Below are 19,074 nucleotides of genomic sequence, written 5' to 3' on the forward strand. Positions count from 1 at the left end.
GTAATAAAATAGCACTTAAGCACACAGAAAGAAAAGGTAGGAATGCAGAAATAATAAAAAAACACAGAAATAAAATGGGAGCTATGGGGTTTTAAATAAAGAGAGAGAATTAAACCCAAAGAGAAGTCAAGATTTTTTTTCTTTATCAGATGGGCCTTGAAGTCCAACTTCCAAACATAATTAAGATGCCAAGAATGAGAAAAAGGTCAGAGATACTCAATGCCCAAGATGCATTTTTCTCTCAAAGGTAGAAAAAAATTTGCCTCCTTTTGCTCTTTCTTTGTTCTTCATTATAGAAAAATATCTCTAACTATTCTAACTTCTAATACCAAGTACTCCCCAAGTGATTTGTTGCTGCTGTAGACTATATAATGTCAGTGTTCTTCTCTCTTGAATTAATGTTCAAAATTTCATAAATATGAATATTTTTATATAACATTTACAGGATTTTCTGCCAAGTATAAAAATCTCACTGAATGTAAATTTTGCTGAAATTATGTTGACAACATATTATGCAATTTTCATGGTTAATAGTATATATAATAAGTTGTAAAAAATAATTTCATGGCAGATGAAATAGAAATCTTTGTACATATTTCTTATATAAAAAATTCACTTGACCACTTCTCAAACAAAGTATTAATATTTAAAAAATAAAAGTGCTAGATTTGTGGGATATGAAATATTTTAGAACGAGAAACACTTTGACTAGTCATCATCCTGATGTTGGATAATGTCATCATTAACTGTGTGTGTGTGTACATGTAAGTTAAAATGTTTTACTTTATTTCGCTCCCACTTAAAGTGGTTAAATTTTTTGTTTTGTTTGATGGTACATAATTATCACTATTGACTTCATTTTATCTCTTGAACAAAATTTGATGTGATCATGGATATGGAATGATGGCACATACTTTTCTTGAATTAAATTATGAGATAGCACTATATACAATTTCAAAGTATTTTTCTCTTAAAGACATCTTATTTACTTTTTATTATGCCATATCTTTTAAATCAATCACTTCTATTTAAATTAAGAAAACAAAGGTAGAAAAATTCAACATTTTTTTCCAGGCTCATGAAGTATGATTGCAGAATTAAAAATAATAGAATTGTAGAACTGTAAGAGAACTTGAAGAGACTACCCATGTTTCTGTTCATACCTCTTCATTTCAGGGAGGGAGAAAATTGAACTATAAAGCAGTTAAGTGACTTGCTCAAGATTGTATGGTAGGTAGCTAGTAACAGAGCCAGAAGAAAAACTACATTGCCCAACTGCTGGTCCAAGACTCTCTCTACTCTACCTCACTGACTTACTTAGAGTTTGGAGTTTTTATGTTCACCTAATTTAGCTAGAGTCAGCAAGTATAGCATGAAACAACCCTTGAATACTTAAAGGAACCTGTTAATCAAGTGTAAATTAGAACAGTACTACAAAGACCCAGTGAAGGAACAGCTAGAGAAGAAAATATTCATTATGGAGTTTGAGTCAAAATTTAGAGAATAAGAGGAGAGATGGTGTTGCAAAAGTGAGAACCAGCAATGCATACACTCATTTGGGAGAGTGAAGAAGTTGTTGGAGACCAGGAATGGGGTTAGAAAGCAGGATTTACTTGGCTCAGAGAATGTATATTGGGGAGTATCTAGAATACTGCTTGATGAGAAGGGAATTGGGGGCAGAAAAAGAACAAATAAGGAAAGGGATTAGCAAGGACTTACTAGGCATAGTAAGGTGTGTCTGATAAGTTCTAGTGACTAAATATAAATTAGAGCAGTGATTTTTTTTTGTCTGTTTTGTTCACTGTTGCATCCTCAGTGCCTAGAAGAGTACCTAGTACATAGTAGGCATTCATTAAATATTTGTTAAATGAACAAATAAATAAATTAATAAGAGATGTGAAACCACCAAGATTGAAGCTCTTGAACAAAAGAGTAATATGATAGAAACAGTGTCGAAGGTAGAGTATAGTTGTAAATATGTAATGGATGATCTAACTATGCAAAAGAAAAGGAACACAGACAAATCGATTAATATGGCATAACATGAAGACTTAAATAAGAATCATAATCACAGGAAGAGAAAAAATTTAGGGTAGAAGGAAAATAAATGGAGAGAAAAGAACATGATGTGGACAAGAATGTGAAAGCACAGGGATACTTTTTGTGAGCCAATGGAATGCAAAGGCAAACTGCAAAATCATTTAGATTCAAGTTCACTTTTTTCCCATTAAAATGGATATCTGGGAAATAAAGCACTAATGGTTTTATTTTTTGAAATATAAAAGTGGTTTCAGAATCCCTCATAAATTATGAAACAACTATAAGTTTTTAGTATAATATGTTATAACTTGGGCAAACACAGCTGTTTTTCCAGGGTATCTTTGAAATCATTTTTTAATTGTGGTAACTTTTCACAATAAAATAACCTTGATGTAGGAACTGATGAGATTGACAATGCAGGCTTATCAGTGCCAGTGGTGGTTCTGTAGCTAACTCTTTCAGTGTTTGTCTATCTTGTTTAACAATCATCCCAGATTACTACTTTCACTGTGCTTCTCTCAACTGAACCCTGCCATTCGCTATAGATTGACTGATATCCTTATTTCAATCAAGTGCCAAGAAATAAACTAAATTGCTTTCATGTGAACAATTACTTCTTTGCTTTTTATAAGTGAATGCTTATAATGCCTGTGTTATTAGGGAGACCTATTTAAAAGCCAAAACCATTGATCTGAATATGTAAATTCTAGAATTTGCAGCACCTTAGATAAGCTAAGGTAACTGTTTTCTACTTGATTAATGACAGCAAGAATTAAACTGCAGTAGTTGGCATATGGGAAATTGCTGAGAATGAAGAGCCCATATTTTGGCTGACATGCTGTTTGCCGCTTTCAATTCTCCTTTTATTTCATCAAGTTCACATGAAGGAGAGAAAAGGCATTGAGTGATGTTCAGAACAATTATAACACCTTTCTTGTTCTTTCCTGCAAAAAAAGAATAAATTTCTTTTCTTTACCTACCAATATCTTTTCCATCTCACGTTTCATTCCTTTTTTAATGACAGATGTTATGAAAGTGGCCTTTGTCATTATATACACTGACCTCTCTTAAGAGTTTAAGCTGTAGAAAACTAATGGAGTCTCCTCATCTTTGAAAATGTCATTGCTCACTGCTGCCCCCAACTCATCACCAACACGCCGACACAAAATTCATGGACAAAATAGGGAGATAAGGAAGAATATCTGGGAAGCTGGTGTGCAAACTTGGGGGGAAAAAAAAACTTATAAATAAAAATAAATCTTTTTCTATTCTTAGAAATCTGCTTCTCTATTTCATCCTTTCTGCCATGTTGCGTTTATTTGTAAAAGTTTCCTTCTTTCTTTATACTTTATGGTATAATATGATGATTAAAAGTTCAGACTCTGGAGTTGGACTTCCTTTGTTTTGATCTTGGATCTGCCACTTGCTAACTAAGTAACCCTGGGAAAGTTATTTGGCTTCTCTGTGCTTCATTTTCTTCAAATGTAAAGAAAGTATAATAATAGAATCTACTTCTCAGAGTTGTTGAGATCATTAAGTGGGACAAAAAATATAAAGTGCTTATGGCATTTGCATGGTATGTACATGCATCATGTTAAGTGTGAGTTGCAGATTTTTACAATAGTACTTTCGAATTAATAACATTTTAGTTTTTTCCCCCTGCTTATAGAAGTAAATATGCAATACGTTGAAATTTAGAAGAACTATAAAGAAGAAAAAAATCTCCTTTCTGTAATCTTACTATATCTAGAGGTAGTAATTACTGCCACTATTTTGTGCCTTCCTTCATAACAATTATGAAGTCCCATTTTTTCTCTTCTACCTCCTTCCACTACCACCCTTGCTCTAGACACAGAAGAAAGCACAAAATATTTTTATAAAGAGAAATGAATTAGGAAAGGCAACCGATTAGAAAGCAGAAATCCTGGCTTCCACTCCCTGTGCTTCTTAGATCATTTGAGTAACAATGGACATTTCATTTACTATCTCTGCATTTTTGTCCCTCCACTGAACTAGTGCAAAACTAGGATAACAAGAGCTTCCCTCTGCCATTTATACAAAGGTGCTGAGATGAATCACATCCCTTAACTTCTCAAAAGAAAGTTGATACGTAGAAAGGGGCAAAGTACAAAGTAGGAGAGTATAGTGCAGCTACAATCTTAGTCTACGGAGGATGTGTTTTAACAAAATCTCAGAGAAAGCAAAAGACAGGAAGTTGCTATATACTCTCCTTAGCTGCAGGAGCTATGGAGAGGTCTCTTCTAATTCATTAATTATAATGCATTATGGTTTTTAAAGATTGTCCTCTGGTATGCATTTAGAGTAATATCAAAAAATTCCATAATAAACATTCATTAATATTATCACTTATTGTATAACCCCATAATAAGGCAAGAAAGAACTCTATGAAATTAGGATAGCTGTGCTCCTCATTTAAATTCACTCTAATGTCTTAATATGCATCTCTCCTGTGGTTACAAAACATCACCATTTTTATCTAATCTGAACCCTCAAGTATCATCTCCATACCAAATAAATAAATGATTCATTTATCCAAAATAAAATGAATCCTTCTGAAATTGGGTGATTTTACATAAAGATGTGAGATATTAGTTACTTGTGCTAAGAAAACAAGACAAAATTTGTCATTTTAATTCATTTCTGGCTTTTCTGCTCCAGATCTTTTCCTACCTAATGTTGAGAGACTTTTTCCGAAGCTCACTCCACTTGAAGTTCATGTTATCCAAACGTCTTTGTAACAGGACTGCATCGTCAGAACCTTCTAGAGATCTCAGGATTTTTTGGCCATTTTCATCCAGGTTGTGATAGATATCCGTGTGAGCTTCAATTTCTCCTTGGAGGTCCTACAGGACAGCAGGAAGAAGAATACATGCAAAATTACTGAACTGAAAAAAACATTTATGAATGTGAATTTGGAGAAGTGCAAAAAATAAATTATTTGCTCTGAAGACATTTCAGTTGGGCCAACTGAAGATATACCTCAAATCACTTTTCTTGGTGTATTGTCTCTTCATGTTATTATAGAGATTGAAAATGGGCATCTTTTAGGTATGATACATTTACTCCTTGCCATTATGAGTTGGAAAGTAATATATTTATAACTTTATAAATTTCATAAGTTATATCTTTAGGCCATGGACAAAACATATTGTTTTATGGAAGTTATATGAAATAAAATTCTGTGATAAAGTATACTCCAGTGCCAATCATTTCATTGCAATATAGGTTAAGTCATATTTCCATGTAAATAGTATTCTGTAGAGTTGACTCTGACCGTAAAAGTGTAGAGAGACTAATAAACAAGGTTGTACTTGATCCATAGCACCAGCACATTAATGGGAGTCTATCATAGGAGAGAATCTTCCTGACAATACACATTAAGTTCACCTTGGTACTGCAGCATCATACATATATTACAGCATTGTACATTTATTAGTAAGACTTCCCATTTAAAATATCGTCATATTTTTAGGCTTGACAAGTGGAAAGTCCATAGGACCTTGGTAAGAGTTATGATAACAGGTTATGCATTCAACTTCATTTGTATATACACAGATCAAGAAAATTATCATAGTAGAAGAATCTGACCTTTACATGGTATGTCTTCCTGTGTAACATTTTCAGCTTGAACCGGGGACTACAGCACTGATCCTGTTGCATAGCAATCCTGAGAAAACCCAGAAACTGAAAGATCCCTGCTTTAAAATGCCAACTTTGCTTACATTCTGTTGACAGAATGAATTTTGGAGCACAGTCCTCACTAGTCAATAATAATAAATGGCTACTTTGTACTCCTCACTAAACGGTAGCCAGGCGTGTGGATGTGGGAGGGACCTCAAAGAGAGGAGGCCTGGAATATGCAACTGACAGTTTATATTAAACAGCCAACTTTTCTTATCATTTTGCCATTACAAGCCAGAGACATTATAAATTCATTTTATATATGTGTTTCCCTCCTTGTTCCCAGCAGAACAGTCAAAGCCAAGGGAACATTCCTTAGAGAGCTGCTGGGCACCAGCATTCCTTTCTGCCTACACAATGAATGAAGGCTTTGTACATTATCTGACTTGCTCTTGGAGATTTGTATGGTTCTGTTGAACAAGTTTAAAAATTCATTCTGAAGCTCCGAACAATTGGATTGATCTGTATAACTAGAAAAGTTTTCTCTCTTTCTAAAATTGAATTAAATTACTGTGCTAAAGTAAGGGGGAAAGAGGCAGCAACAACGTGTTGGATATTCTGGAGAACTGGCTCATGTTTTCAATCACAGCCTCTTAAGATGCAGAATTTTGAATGTTGCACCAGTAAGGTAGACGAACAATGAATGTCTCCTGTCACTATTTTTGGCAGCCAAAGTATCACTGATGGACTCTAAAGAGAGTTGCGTCCCATTCTCTTTGATTGGGAGACAAAAAGGGGAATATGGATAGAACCACATCAGATGTTGAAAGAAGGAAAATACTAAAACAGATTGAGTAGCATCTATCTTTATTTCATCAAAACCAGGCTTGTACCGGAAGGATACAGACTGATTTTGAAACTAGTTATGTAGCAGAAAACTAGCATTGGGCTTCTTGCAGAGTGGAGTTTGGTCAAATATACATCCATTTGATTTTTTTTCTTTTTTGTTCTTTTACTTACATGGAATAACATGCCCTGCCTAATTTGCTACTTCTTCAGCAAAAGAGAAAAGTGAGGTGATTTATCTAAATACCCCAACCAGATTCCAAGTTCCATATAATTTCCTCACTTATCTTTTACTTTACTTCTCCTATTGTAATTGATTTATACATTACCTAAAACTTTACCTCCAAGGATGTACTTGGGAGATTAAAGCCAAACTTTTAGTTGTTCAAGAAAATTAAGTATTTTGACTAATAAGATCGGTTTTCTACATTAACATGCATGTAAACAATACTATATTTGAATTTTTATATTAATATCATGCATTGATAGCAGAGATCCAGGCCCAGTCATTCGTTCCTTAAGATCAAGTATATTATGAAGCCATCAACACTTTCTTTGTTGACTAAAGAAGGTTTTTTTCCAAGCATAAATAAGATGTTGATTCATGAATTTGCTAATTTTCATCTTTGCCATGTACATTACACTGCATATAAACATCTTTGTTGTATTATCAATACAGAAATAATTATAAAATTGGTAAAGTATTTATTATATCAAAGACTGATTATTTGCCTAGTTTGAGCACTGCGGGAAATATAAGAAAAATGCAAGTGACAGTTCTGCCTTTAATTTCCTAAAATCTAATGTGCACTTTATTTAATTCATTTATATTACCAGCTAAATATTGATGAGAAGTTCTTGCCAAACCTCATAGATACTGAGATAAAAACCTCTCCCTTGAGAAGTGCAGAAGTGGCTTAAGTAAAGTTTTAGTACTGGGAGGAAGGTAACTCATATGTCAGTACTACTTTTTTAGGTCATGATAGTAGTTTAGAGCAACAAATGACACAGGTACAGGAAAGGGCTTTTCAGGTTACACAGCACTTACAAATGCACCATCTTAGTTCCCCCCCACCTCCGTGAATTACATCACATTTTCTGTTTTGCAGATGAAACCAGTGAGGATCAGATAGATTGCCTAAAAGTCACATATCTAGTAACTGGGAATTGGATCCAGTTCTCTCAACTCTAGAAGATCTTGGGCTATCTCTGCCAACACATCTGCTATAAGCCTTGGATGTAACATACAGTACTTATTAAAGCTGAATGAGGATGTTACTTAGAAGAGGAAAAAAAATATTATTGTTGAGGGGATAGCACAGGGAAAGACAGCATTCCTGATTTTTGTAAACCATTTACCCACATAGATGGCTTTTTTTCTGAAGGAAAAATGGAATCCTGACTACCTGTTTCACTTCTCATTTTGCAATGGGGCATCAGGGACTACCTGTAAGCAAAAGCTGTTTGTAATGAAAAGGTCTCTTTACTATAAAATATCCTGCTGCCAGAACAGAAATTCTCCCATTAGTAAATTATCTCTTTGTCTACAAGAGCCATGTGAACTATGAGCCACACCAGGTAGTGACTTTGCATATCAGCATAAACATAGTTTGACCATGCTCCTTTTGGAAGGCAGGATAGTAGGGATCTGTCAAGCTACAGGACTCAGGCAGGTTGCCCTAAAAGGGAGGTGAGTATCAACGGAGAACACAATGCCATCTATCAAAGGCTGGCATAGTGTAGTGGGGACTTTTCAGTACTAACAGGCAGCAGGAGTACTAGGTGGGGAGGACAGGACAGGTAGGAAGGCATATACTCACATTTGCATAAAACTATCATGAAGACATTTGTCTTAAGACTAGATTTACAGAGCACAGAAAAGCAGAAGGTTGGCATAGGGAATCAAGTGGGGTTCTCAGAGTGTAGTCAATCTGGGCACAGGGTAATTTGCATAGAAAATTTTAGATAGTTTTATTTCACTTCTGACTTAACTAGAAAAGATCACTCAAACCTTAGGGCTTAGTTACCACATTCACTGTATTCCATGTAATTTTCTCTTCTTGTGATTGCATTCTTTAAGAAGAATAATAAAGAACAGGAAGAAAAAGGTATTTGTTACAAAACAACAAAAACCATAGCAGCAGCTGCCACAGCAACAACGTATCTAAGACTTATGGTGTATCAGGCACTGTGTATACATGAGCTCATTTTATCCTCTTAATAAGCCTCTAGGGTAGGCATTGTTATTATCTTCATTTTCCATATAAGAAAATGAAATTACAAAAAGGTTGACTAAAAATGTCCAAGGTCACATAGCTAATAAACAATGCAGGAAGATTTCAAATCCAGGCAGTCAGACTCTAGAGGTTGTGCTCTTAACCACTAGGCTGTATTACCTCCGAATTTTAGTTTGTTGCTGGCAATTTTTCCTATTAATAATGCCCCCTTTGAAATTTCAGTAAATCTAGCACTGCCATCACATAATGAAGGATAACATTGTTTTCAGCACTCAAAAAGTAATTTTTTGGTCTTATTAATATGGAGACTGCTAAACAGATCTGTAGCAGTAGACAGAAACACATCCAATGCAATAAGAGAGAATATAAAGTAATTAAGAAAATGGGTATAAATGTAAAAATAATGTGTGCTCCCCTAAAAGAAACATATATCCTAAAGTTCTGTACAATTAGGGAGCAAATTTCAGCTGTGAGTACCATAAAAGTTCAGATATGAGATAAGCAATATGTTCATAGTGTAGTTGTTTTAGGAGTAGAGGGAATCTTGTTTTCTGGAAGATTTTTACAAATCCCAAATTTCCTTCTTATCTATGAGTGTAGGCTACTCCTGTTGTAAATCCCCTTTGTCAGCCTCCAGGGAAAACTCATGGCAAAGTGCAGTTAAATAGACATAGGTTTGCCTCTTCCCAGTTCTCTTTCCCTTATTAGCTGCATAACATTGAAAACTCTTTAATCTCTTTGGCTTCACTAAATATTAAACAATAATACCTACCTGCTGGGTTGTTTTGAATATTACATGGAATAATTTTTGTAAAATACTTTGAACAGCATCCAGAACACAAGAAGTCTTCAATAAATAATAGCTGATGTAAGACTTACTATTATAAGAGAATCCATGTGGAAATCAAGCGATAGAAATAAATTTCATGAAGTCATGGACTTGGCTTGAGCCTTGAAGGATGAATAGGACTGGGAAAGGTGGAGCAAAGAGGATATTTCAGGTAAAAAGAATAGCATGGAACTGGCATAAAGGTGATAGGAGTTTGGTTTCTGAGCATGGACAATTAATTGACAACCTGATTAGAATGGATGATGAATGTTAGGTAGAATGCAGCACAATTCCTTAAACTAAATAGAATAAAACCCTTCCTTTAGGAAGCCACTGAGAATAAAAGCTTATAAAGAAAAGTACAAAGATTATTGAATATTAAATTTATACCATCTCATTCAACAAGTAGAATGATCCATGGTGCTCATATGTAATAAGACAACTGGGGAAGAATATGAAAAGTTACAAACTTTTTACTAGAAGAAAACTAAAGAAGGAAGATGCCAAGAATTGTTGCTGAACACTTCTTTTTATTATCCAAACAAATGATTATGATACTATTCCAGAACACCATGGATAATAGTATCCACATATTTTCTTTTCTATGTATATGGACTTATTTGTCTTTAAAAAAGAACTCAGTGAATGAAAACTTCCCTATTTTAATATAGCAGAGAAGAAAACAAATGAACAAAACGACATAGGGAAAATAAATGACTGGATCTCCTTAAAATTTGTATTATAGATACACTCTCTCTAAGCTTTTCTGAAAGTAATTAATATATGAATAATTGCAAGGCCATTAAATCCTCCTTATTGATAATTTTTGCCTAATTCAAATAAGTTTGATGGGGGGAAAGTGATGATCTGATTTCCAAGAATTTAGGAGGTTAGAAATAGAAGATACAAAATAGGAAAGAAGTTGTCCTTGCGGGATAAGTTGAGAGTAGCAAGAAGTGACACCTGACAGGGAACCAGAAAGGTGTAAAAGGGGCTGCAGGCACCCATAATTGGCCAGGGTCACCCAGTGTAGAAACTAACAGCTCTACATGTATTACTACCAGTCAAAGGCATCACATAGCTTTATAGCAAAGCAAAATAATTTATGTTAATGATGATGATCCTGAATTAGCCAGAGAAAGCAGATTTATGTTCAATAAATCTTTTTAAGAAGAAATCAGTGTATGTGTAATGCTTCAAAAAACTTTTGTCCAATATAGTTGCTTTGAAAAGGTGGTATTGTTTTAAAGAAATTAAACAAGAAAAAAACAAACATACAAAAGTCCCTTATCCTGGTTATCCAAAATGACTCATTAAACATGGGCTGTAAATAGTTGAGGATTTGGAACACACACACACACACACACACACACACACACACACACACACACACACACAGATATTCCATTATGAAGAACAGAAATCGAGAGTAAATCTTCAGAAACATGCACAAAACACACACACACACACACACACACACACACACACACACACACACACGGATACTCCATTATGAAGAACAGAAATTGAGAGTAAATCTTTAGAAACACGTATAACAATCTAAAAATAAAGCATGGCCATGCATTTTGTATGTCTGGTTTTTGTAAATTTTTTTAGTAATTCATTTTTATTGCATGTTACAAAAGTATTGATCTATCATGGATTAGAAATTAAAACTAGCAAAAGAAAGTAAATTATCCTTCCTAAGGGATTTTTGAGAAGTACTCACATAGAGAATGTGGACCCACAGTGTTGGCCTTATAAAGACTCTAATCTAACCACTGGAGCTTCCTAACTAGATCAGGAAATAGAGCTGGGTACAGAGTCACAAGAGAGTATGACTTTTTTTTCTTTTCTATATGTGGCCATTGCAATACCTTTAAAAGCAGCAGAGTTGTCATCCCAAGAGAAACAAGAGTTAATTTGAGGACTGCTGTTTGGCTTGGAGCCGGTTTGCTCTAGGTAGATAAGGAGTATGTTTTCAGGTCCACTGCATTGCAATGCATCTTAAACGAGTAGCTATGGATTTAGGAGTCCACAGGCTTTGCTTTAAAAATGGCTGTTATTAAAGTCCTCAGAGACTATTATCCTGCAGGGTTTGTTGTCTTTGCTTTCATATCTCATTCGAAAATTCTCACACTTAAGCACTAGAACAGCAGAGAGAAGGGATATGCTCTCCTGCCTCACTACATTCCCAGGTGCAAAGCTTTATTTCAAAATCTAATCTTTAAAAATGCCTGACCTAGGGTGGATTACCCCCGGAGGAAACTGAGCAAAATCCCATTTGTCAAACTGCCTTAAGCAATCCCAAATTCTGGTAACACGTGATGCTTTCTCTCCTTGTCTGACCCTCTGGTTTACTCTATTCTTAAATTTTCTTTTTAAAATTGAAGTGTTCTTTTAAGATATGCTAGGTTAAAAGTAAGATGAGAGGTATCATTTCTCTGCTGCATCTTGTTTTTCCTAGTTTCTTTTTATTCAGTCACAGTGCAAATATTCTCTGCATATTTATTAATCACACAAACATGCATTAAGTGCCTATTGTATATTCATAAATAGGGCCAATAATATCTACCTTACAAGGTTTTGGCAAAGAGTAGATGAGATGATATGGGTACAGAATCTAAGTACCTAACCCAGTACTTGACTTAAAGTTGTCTTCATCAAAATTGTGTCCCTCTGGTGCTCCTCTCACCTTTTAGCATGACTCTAAGCCTGCTAGCAGAGAAGACATGAGGCCATTCTAAAAAAAAGAAATTACTACTGAATGTATAGAGATGGGAGCTAGAGCTGTAGGTAGGAGCTAAGAGGTAGTGATAAGGAGGTTCAATAGATGAGGTTCAAAGGATACAGAGTAGTCACTTTGAGCTCTGAATGCAGCCTGGAGATTATATCTGATCCCATAAAGATAAGATTCCACTGTAGCTTCCTGTGTAAAGATGTGACATCGTGACAAAAAGTATTTGGGAATGGTTATTGGGAGGACGTTTTTAGGGCAAATGGTAGCAGGTAAATGGAGGCAGGAAGTCTTGTTGACAGGAAGTTTCAGCCATTCAGGAACCAACAATGATGAGACCATTGACACCATTGACAAGGGCATTGACACCAAAGCTGCATATAGACATAGGTGACTCCCACCTAAAATATACCCTATTAGGCATTCCTAAACTACATGGGTGTGAGTTCTAAAGGACACAATCTCCTGAGAAAGGGCAGATAGAACAACATTGTTTCAGATGTTTCTAAAAAGTTAGAAGCCATGGACCCAGGGGGAGAACTAATGTTGATATCCACTTGGCTCAGCACATAAAGTTTAAAACAAGAATGGCATGCCTTCATAATGCTGGTGTTGGAAGATAAAAAAAAGTCCTACGACAGGCTGAGTTTTCTTTTTAAATACTATATCTAAAATTTATATAAAAGACCTATATAGTATGCTGCAATATTATTTCAGATATTGCTGTATTGCTTCAGTGCTCATAATTGGGCGAGCATTTCCTTAATGAGGCATCTTTCAGAAGATCATTGCCAACGGTAATCTTGAAAGACCTTCACATGCAAACTTTAGATCATACATTTAAATCACAGAGGCAAGCACATATGAAAAGTCCACAATGTTGAAGGTACTTTTGGTTTTGTATTATGTTTTATGGGCAGTAATCAACCTGTTTGAAGAAACTATCCTTATCTGAGAAATACCAGATGGGTCTTTCCAACATTGACATGTATTTATTATTGCAGCACCACGGCGAGTGTTGGGGGTAGGGTAGGGGGATGAAACAGTCCAGGAAACTAATATTTATAGCCCTTACAAATCCCTTACACCAACTCTATGAAGTAGGCCTTCTCATTCCCCAATTGAGAAAAATATGAGTTAGAGAGATGAAGTAACCTGTCCAAATCCCACAGCTGTTATGTGGCAGAAACAGGATTGGAGAACAGATCTGCCTGAATTTATGTTGCTTTTACTCTCCTCCTGCCCCAATTTCTTCCCTACCAGTTACATACAAAGCAAGTGACTTCTGATTTGGGCTACATGTAACATAGCAACATAATTAACTCATTAATGTACTTGTGAGATACTTGGTTTCAGAATACTGTGGTGCTCCAATAGGAATGACCAGCAACTGAATTATTTTCCAGTTAGATACGAATCGTTCTATTTCTCCTCATTCAACTCAGAACTGGTATTTTGAAAATTCTGAAAGGCTCTAAATGAACAGAATACATTCCTATTATCAAAATAGACAACTATTTTCCCATGGACCAATATACATCTGGTTATATTTATCTGTGCAATTTGTCTATATTATGTATAGAGTTAAAAGTTTGGAAAGCTCTTATTTCTGGAGTCTCTTTGTCACCACGGTATGTTTTTTCCTCTTGAGAATCACTGTAGCTCAAGACTGTATATTAGAAATAAGCAATTAGTTGATGTCAAATCTCATCTTATCCCAACAGCAATATTTAAGAAGAAGGCAAGAACATATGGCAAAGTGCCATAATTATTTTTGATCATACAGCAGAAATCATAACAGCCATGTAGCTAATTTCCTCTGGCTTGTTTTAATTATGAAGGTTACAAATGCAAAGCGACAACTTTATTCTACCTTCCCCAACATCCCCTTCCCCAAATACTCATAATACTCCTTCTTCTGGAGAGTGTAATGGGTTTTTGTGCCTAGAGAGTTATTTCATCCTCTTTTGATTTTCTTCTCTCATTGATCAGAAGGATGGTAATGGGGAGAGAACCAAGTTACTGTTTTTTTAATGTATAAGGAAAAGGAGGAAGAAGGGATATGCACGTGGAAGTTAATGTAAAGGTAGGTAACATTGACTTATCTGCCAAAGGAAACATGTCATAAATGAAAAAATCAGCAAAATGCTAAGAGACATTTCTTCATTCCTAGAACTCACTGTGCTGGGGCCAGAAATCCATTTATGACCTTTCCATTATAAACTTATTAATCGTTCCCAAGGCATTCAGTTCAGTTCAGAAGATCCTAAAGACCCTTGGATTATCTTGTTGAAGCAGGCCCAGGGCATTCTTGGCCTTTGCCCATGATATGATCCATGATTCTTTTATCTGAGAACAAGCAGATTTGGAAAACTATCCACAGGACAGCAAAGTTTGGGAAGGATTAGGCCTTTTCATGCCTATGAGATATATTATGTAAGGTTTAATAAGGAACTAGAACAGAAAAGGGGAGATGTCTTTACAGATTATTTTACATCATAAGATTTTTTATACATGGGAGCTACACTGTAATATTTATTAAAGGACGGGGGAAACCTGTCTGATAGTACCCTGAATAAGAAAGGAGAAATTGGCTGGGAGTGGTGGATCATGCCTGTAATTCAAGCACACTAGAAATATAGAAGGCTGAGGAGGGAGGATTGCTTGAGGCCAGGAGTTCAAGACCAGCCTGAGCAACATAGTGAGACCCTGCTTCTACAAAAAATAGAAAAATTAGCCAGGTGTGGTGGCATGCGCCTGTAGTCCCAGCTACTCTGGAGGCTGAAGTGGGAGGATCATTTAAGCCTGGGAGTTTGAGGTTGCAGTGAGGTATAATGATGTAACTGCACTCTAGCTTGGGCAACAGAGCAAGACCCTGTCTTTAAAAAAAAAAAACAAACCCAAGGAAGGAGAAATTGTTGCTGCATGTCATCATTGTTATTGACCTTGAGTATAAATGAGGGAATGAAGAAGTCTGGTCTGGTGGTGACCAAGAAAGAAAAGTGGTAATTAGGTCATGTCCATAGTGCTTTACCATGAACAAATGTTTTTGATTCACGCTTCTTAGACAAGGGTACAAAACCTGTTAAAATGCCATGAATCTCTGCTCAAGTTTGTGATATGGTTTTAAATTTAACAGAAAAAATTCTCACCAGTAGGAGACTGAGAAACCAATGTGGATAATATCTAATTATAAATGGTATCTTGACTAGGTAATAAAAGGACTTGTTGAAAAACCTTTCTGCCTGGTTCTGTCACAGTTCTTTTCCTTTTCCTCACTCACTCTCTGATTGTGTGTGTGTGTGTGCGCGCGCATGCGCGCGTGCATGCGCGCGCAAACTGGCAGAAAGATGGGGTCTCCCTAAACTTTGGCTAAAAATACTTTTAAAAAGTACAAGACATAAGTTATTTATTTGCAGAAACCCATAGTACCCTGAAAAAGTCTTATGTGCATAAACGAACCAAATAACATGTAATTATGTTAAAGTGAAATATAGTCCTCTGGGAACACAGAGCAATTAGCTTGCCTCCAAGACATAACTATGCCATCACACAGGTGATGATATCCTAATGGGATCTTGAGAATTAGGTAGGAGCTGACCAGGGGAGAAGTGGGAAAATGAAATTTGAGGCAGAGGGAAGTGCATGAGTAAAGGTGAAGATAAGATGAAATGAGATAAGATAATAATATATAGCGGAGCTGAGTAACTCTATGTAGTTGGAGGGAAAGGTCCATGGAGGGCAGGAGAGGAGATGGTAAAATGAAGATGTCTGTATAAATATATAGCTGGATAGGGAGGAGGGCCTGGATTGTGAAGGGGCTTATACATCAAGCTAAGGATTTGGGCTTTATCATGAGAAGATGTTTAATCTGTTTAAGAGTTTTTGGTAACATTATCTTGGTGGAAGTGAAAAGGTGCATTAGAGAGAGAAGAATGCTAGAGCCAGGGAGAACAGTTAAAAGAATGTTATAATAGTCTGAGCAAGTGAAGATGGAGATCTAAACTAAGGTAATAGACATGGGATGAGGACAAAAAGGATCTTTCCAAGAGACCACAATTACATCTTGGAGACTGACTGAATGCAAGGATAATATATAGGGAGGCAAGATGGGTTTCTGGCTTAGAGAAGATGGAAGGTGATACCATTGACCTATGATTAAAGTGTTGAACCTCAAAGGAGATATGAGTGGTTTAAAATTGGATAGGGTTTACTGATAGGGAGTAGAAGGGACAGTGCTATTGTCCTTTGGGACAGGAGGATACATCCTCCACCTAAAGGCATGGTGGCCTGGAGTAGAGGTGGTAAAGAGGTGTCCAGTGGGGAATCAGATAGCCTAGCTCTTTTTCTTGCTCTCTCAGGCATCCGTTTTCTCTGTGTCATCCACACATGCCTGCAAACATGACCTTGCATCATGTATCAGCAGTTTGTCTAGTACAATGTGGTTTTTAAACTTGACTGAGCGTAAGAATCATCCGGAGGGCTTATTAAAACATAGGCTAGCAGGCCCCGTGCCCAGAGATTATGATTCTGTAGGTCTAGGGTAGAACTCAATAATTTGCATTTCTTTTTTTTTTATTTCAACATAATATGGGGGTACAAATGTTAAGGTTACATATATTGCTCTTGCCTTTCCTCCCCCCTCGAGTCAGAGCTTTAAGCGTGTCCATCCCCCTGATGATGCACATCACACTTATAATGTGTATATATATATATATATATATATATATATATATATATATCCATCCCCTCCTTTCCCCTCCCACCTGCCCAACACCCGAGAAATGTTTTTTTTTTTTTTCTTTTTAATATTTTGGTTAGGTTTTATAACTTTGCCTCTCCCTAGCAAGGGTTAGAGGTATTCCCTTCCCCTCCACACTGTTTGCCACATCTCTCAGATGTGGGTCTATCCCCCACCCCCCAAATCTCTGTGAAAAAAGCAATCCTCAGTGCAGCTGGGCGAAAGAATTTGCATTTCTTACAGGTTCCCAGGTAATAACGATACTGCTAGTCCAGGGACCCTATTTTGAGAATGAAATATTGATCTAGCATAATGGCCCTTACTCAGGAGGCTGAGGCAGGAGGATTGCTTGAGCCCAGGAGTTTGAGGTTGCTGTGAGCTAGGCTGATGCCACAGCACTCTAGCCCGGGCAACATAGTGAGACTCTGTGTGTAAAAAAAAAAAAAAAAGAACACAGTGGAAAATGTTACCAAAATGTGATTTTGCTTATTTTCACATCTTGAAATTACTCACAGTGATCCTAAGTACAAAATGACCAGATGTGGGGAAGGGAGCATAGTAAAAGACATTTCTTGGATGCTACAAAGAAATTTCTGTCACTATAACCACATTCAAGTAAACTGGCCCTTTCCTAACCTGCCATCTGCTTGAGAAAAACAAATAAAAGAGTGGTGGGTGGGTAACCATGGAGAAAAAGGGTGCATTCAGCCAGGGGTCTGCCTATGGAAGGACACAGCAGTTTGCACCTCAGGGAAAGCATAGGTAGGGCTCTAGGCTGTCTGTCTGGTAGCCTAGTGAAACAGTTCAAGATCAAAGAAAGAGATAATTAAGAATGTGCTTAAAAGAAAACTTCAAATCAGTTGTGCTACACAAAGATATGAGACAATCTCTGTTGTAGGGAAAAGCACATTTTGACTTTATCCTAAGAAGCCTCCCTATGTGCCTTCTATAACCCAGTGGTATAGATATTTTTAAATGACCCTGAAAAGAAAGCAGAGGTGCTCTTTATTTCATGAAAAGAAGGCAATCTTTCATTTAAAGAACCTTAGGCCTGCTCGGCATGCATGCACGGAGTCAGGAACACAAGGCCAATATTGTATTATTCATTTTGGCAACAATAAATTCAAATGGTGGCTCTGAGGTTGGGGAGAAAAAGGCTCGCTGAGGTGGAGAGCAGAATGCTTCTTTCAGCTTATCAAAGAAGTGATAGTGCTACAGGCAAAAGTGCCCTGTAATAATGTAGGGAAAGTACACCTCCAAGTCAATGAAGATTTTCTGTTATTGCATGGGCTGTTTTGCCTGAAGCCAAGAAAATTCTGTCTGATGATAATGTTTTAGCTGCTGATTCATCTCCTCTGTCTTCAATTCTTCTCAGCAAACTTTTATTGGGTCTCATCCTGGGCACATTTACAGAGCAATTTCCATAATGATAAAATCTCTTCAAATGAAATTTAAAATGTAATTAAAAGGCAGATGTGATGTGGGAAAGGCGATGTTGTGCAGTGGCTATACATCATCATGCCATGGAGGCCTCACTCAGCCAGCCTGTGGCATGACCCCAGTTTCACTCTGATAAGATTACATGTCCTTGTTGCAGGTTAAAGGCTTGATTTGGAAAAAAAAAATAAAAGAAGATAAAACAGCCTCTTTATTGGAGAGATAAGTCCATGAACATGAGTTAGACTTTTGCAGCCTTCTCCTTTCTCTCTCTTAGACTTCAGAGGCTACAAGAAACTCCTTGAACACGGAAGTGAACGCTGACAAACGCACAGGTGAAAGCTGAAAGGATCCGCTTGCCCTGAGAAGCTGAGCTTTGTAAATCCTGTAGGGCCTATTCTAATGGTTTTAAGCGCGATGGCTAGAAAAGTATTATAGAAACTACAGGTAACAGCTCCCTGAATGGATGAATGCTTGCTCCTGGAAAAAACTGCCTAGTGCCTGAGAAAGCAAGAAAATATTCCTTGGGCAGTCAATTTTTGAAACCTCAAAAGTAACTAAGACT

At 36.5% G+C, this 19,074-nt stretch overlaps 1 protein-coding gene across 15 annotated transcripts in view; it reads right to left on the reverse strand.

Annotated features, from left to right (window-relative positions):
* Positions 1 to 19,074, reverse strand: part of DMD (dystrophin) — a 2,109,452-nt gene that overhangs the window by 361,216 nt on the left and 1,729,162 nt on the right. For all 15 annotated transcript variants that reach the window (XM_012756891.3, XM_012756894.3, XM_012756895.3 and 12 more), the window contains one exon: positions 4,732 to 4,904. In XM_012756891.3, coding sequence (XP_012612345.1) covers positions 4,732 to 4,904 — 173 coding nt within the window. The remainder of the gene's footprint in view (positions 1 to 4,731; positions 4,905 to 19,074) is intronic.

The sequence above is a fragment of the Microcebus murinus genome, chromosome X, assembly GCF_040939455.1.
Source record: "Microcebus murinus isolate Inina chromosome X, M.murinus_Inina_mat1.0, whole genome shotgun sequence".
Classification (NCBI taxonomy): Eukaryota; Metazoa; Chordata; class Mammalia; order Primates; family Cheirogaleidae; genus Microcebus; species Microcebus murinus.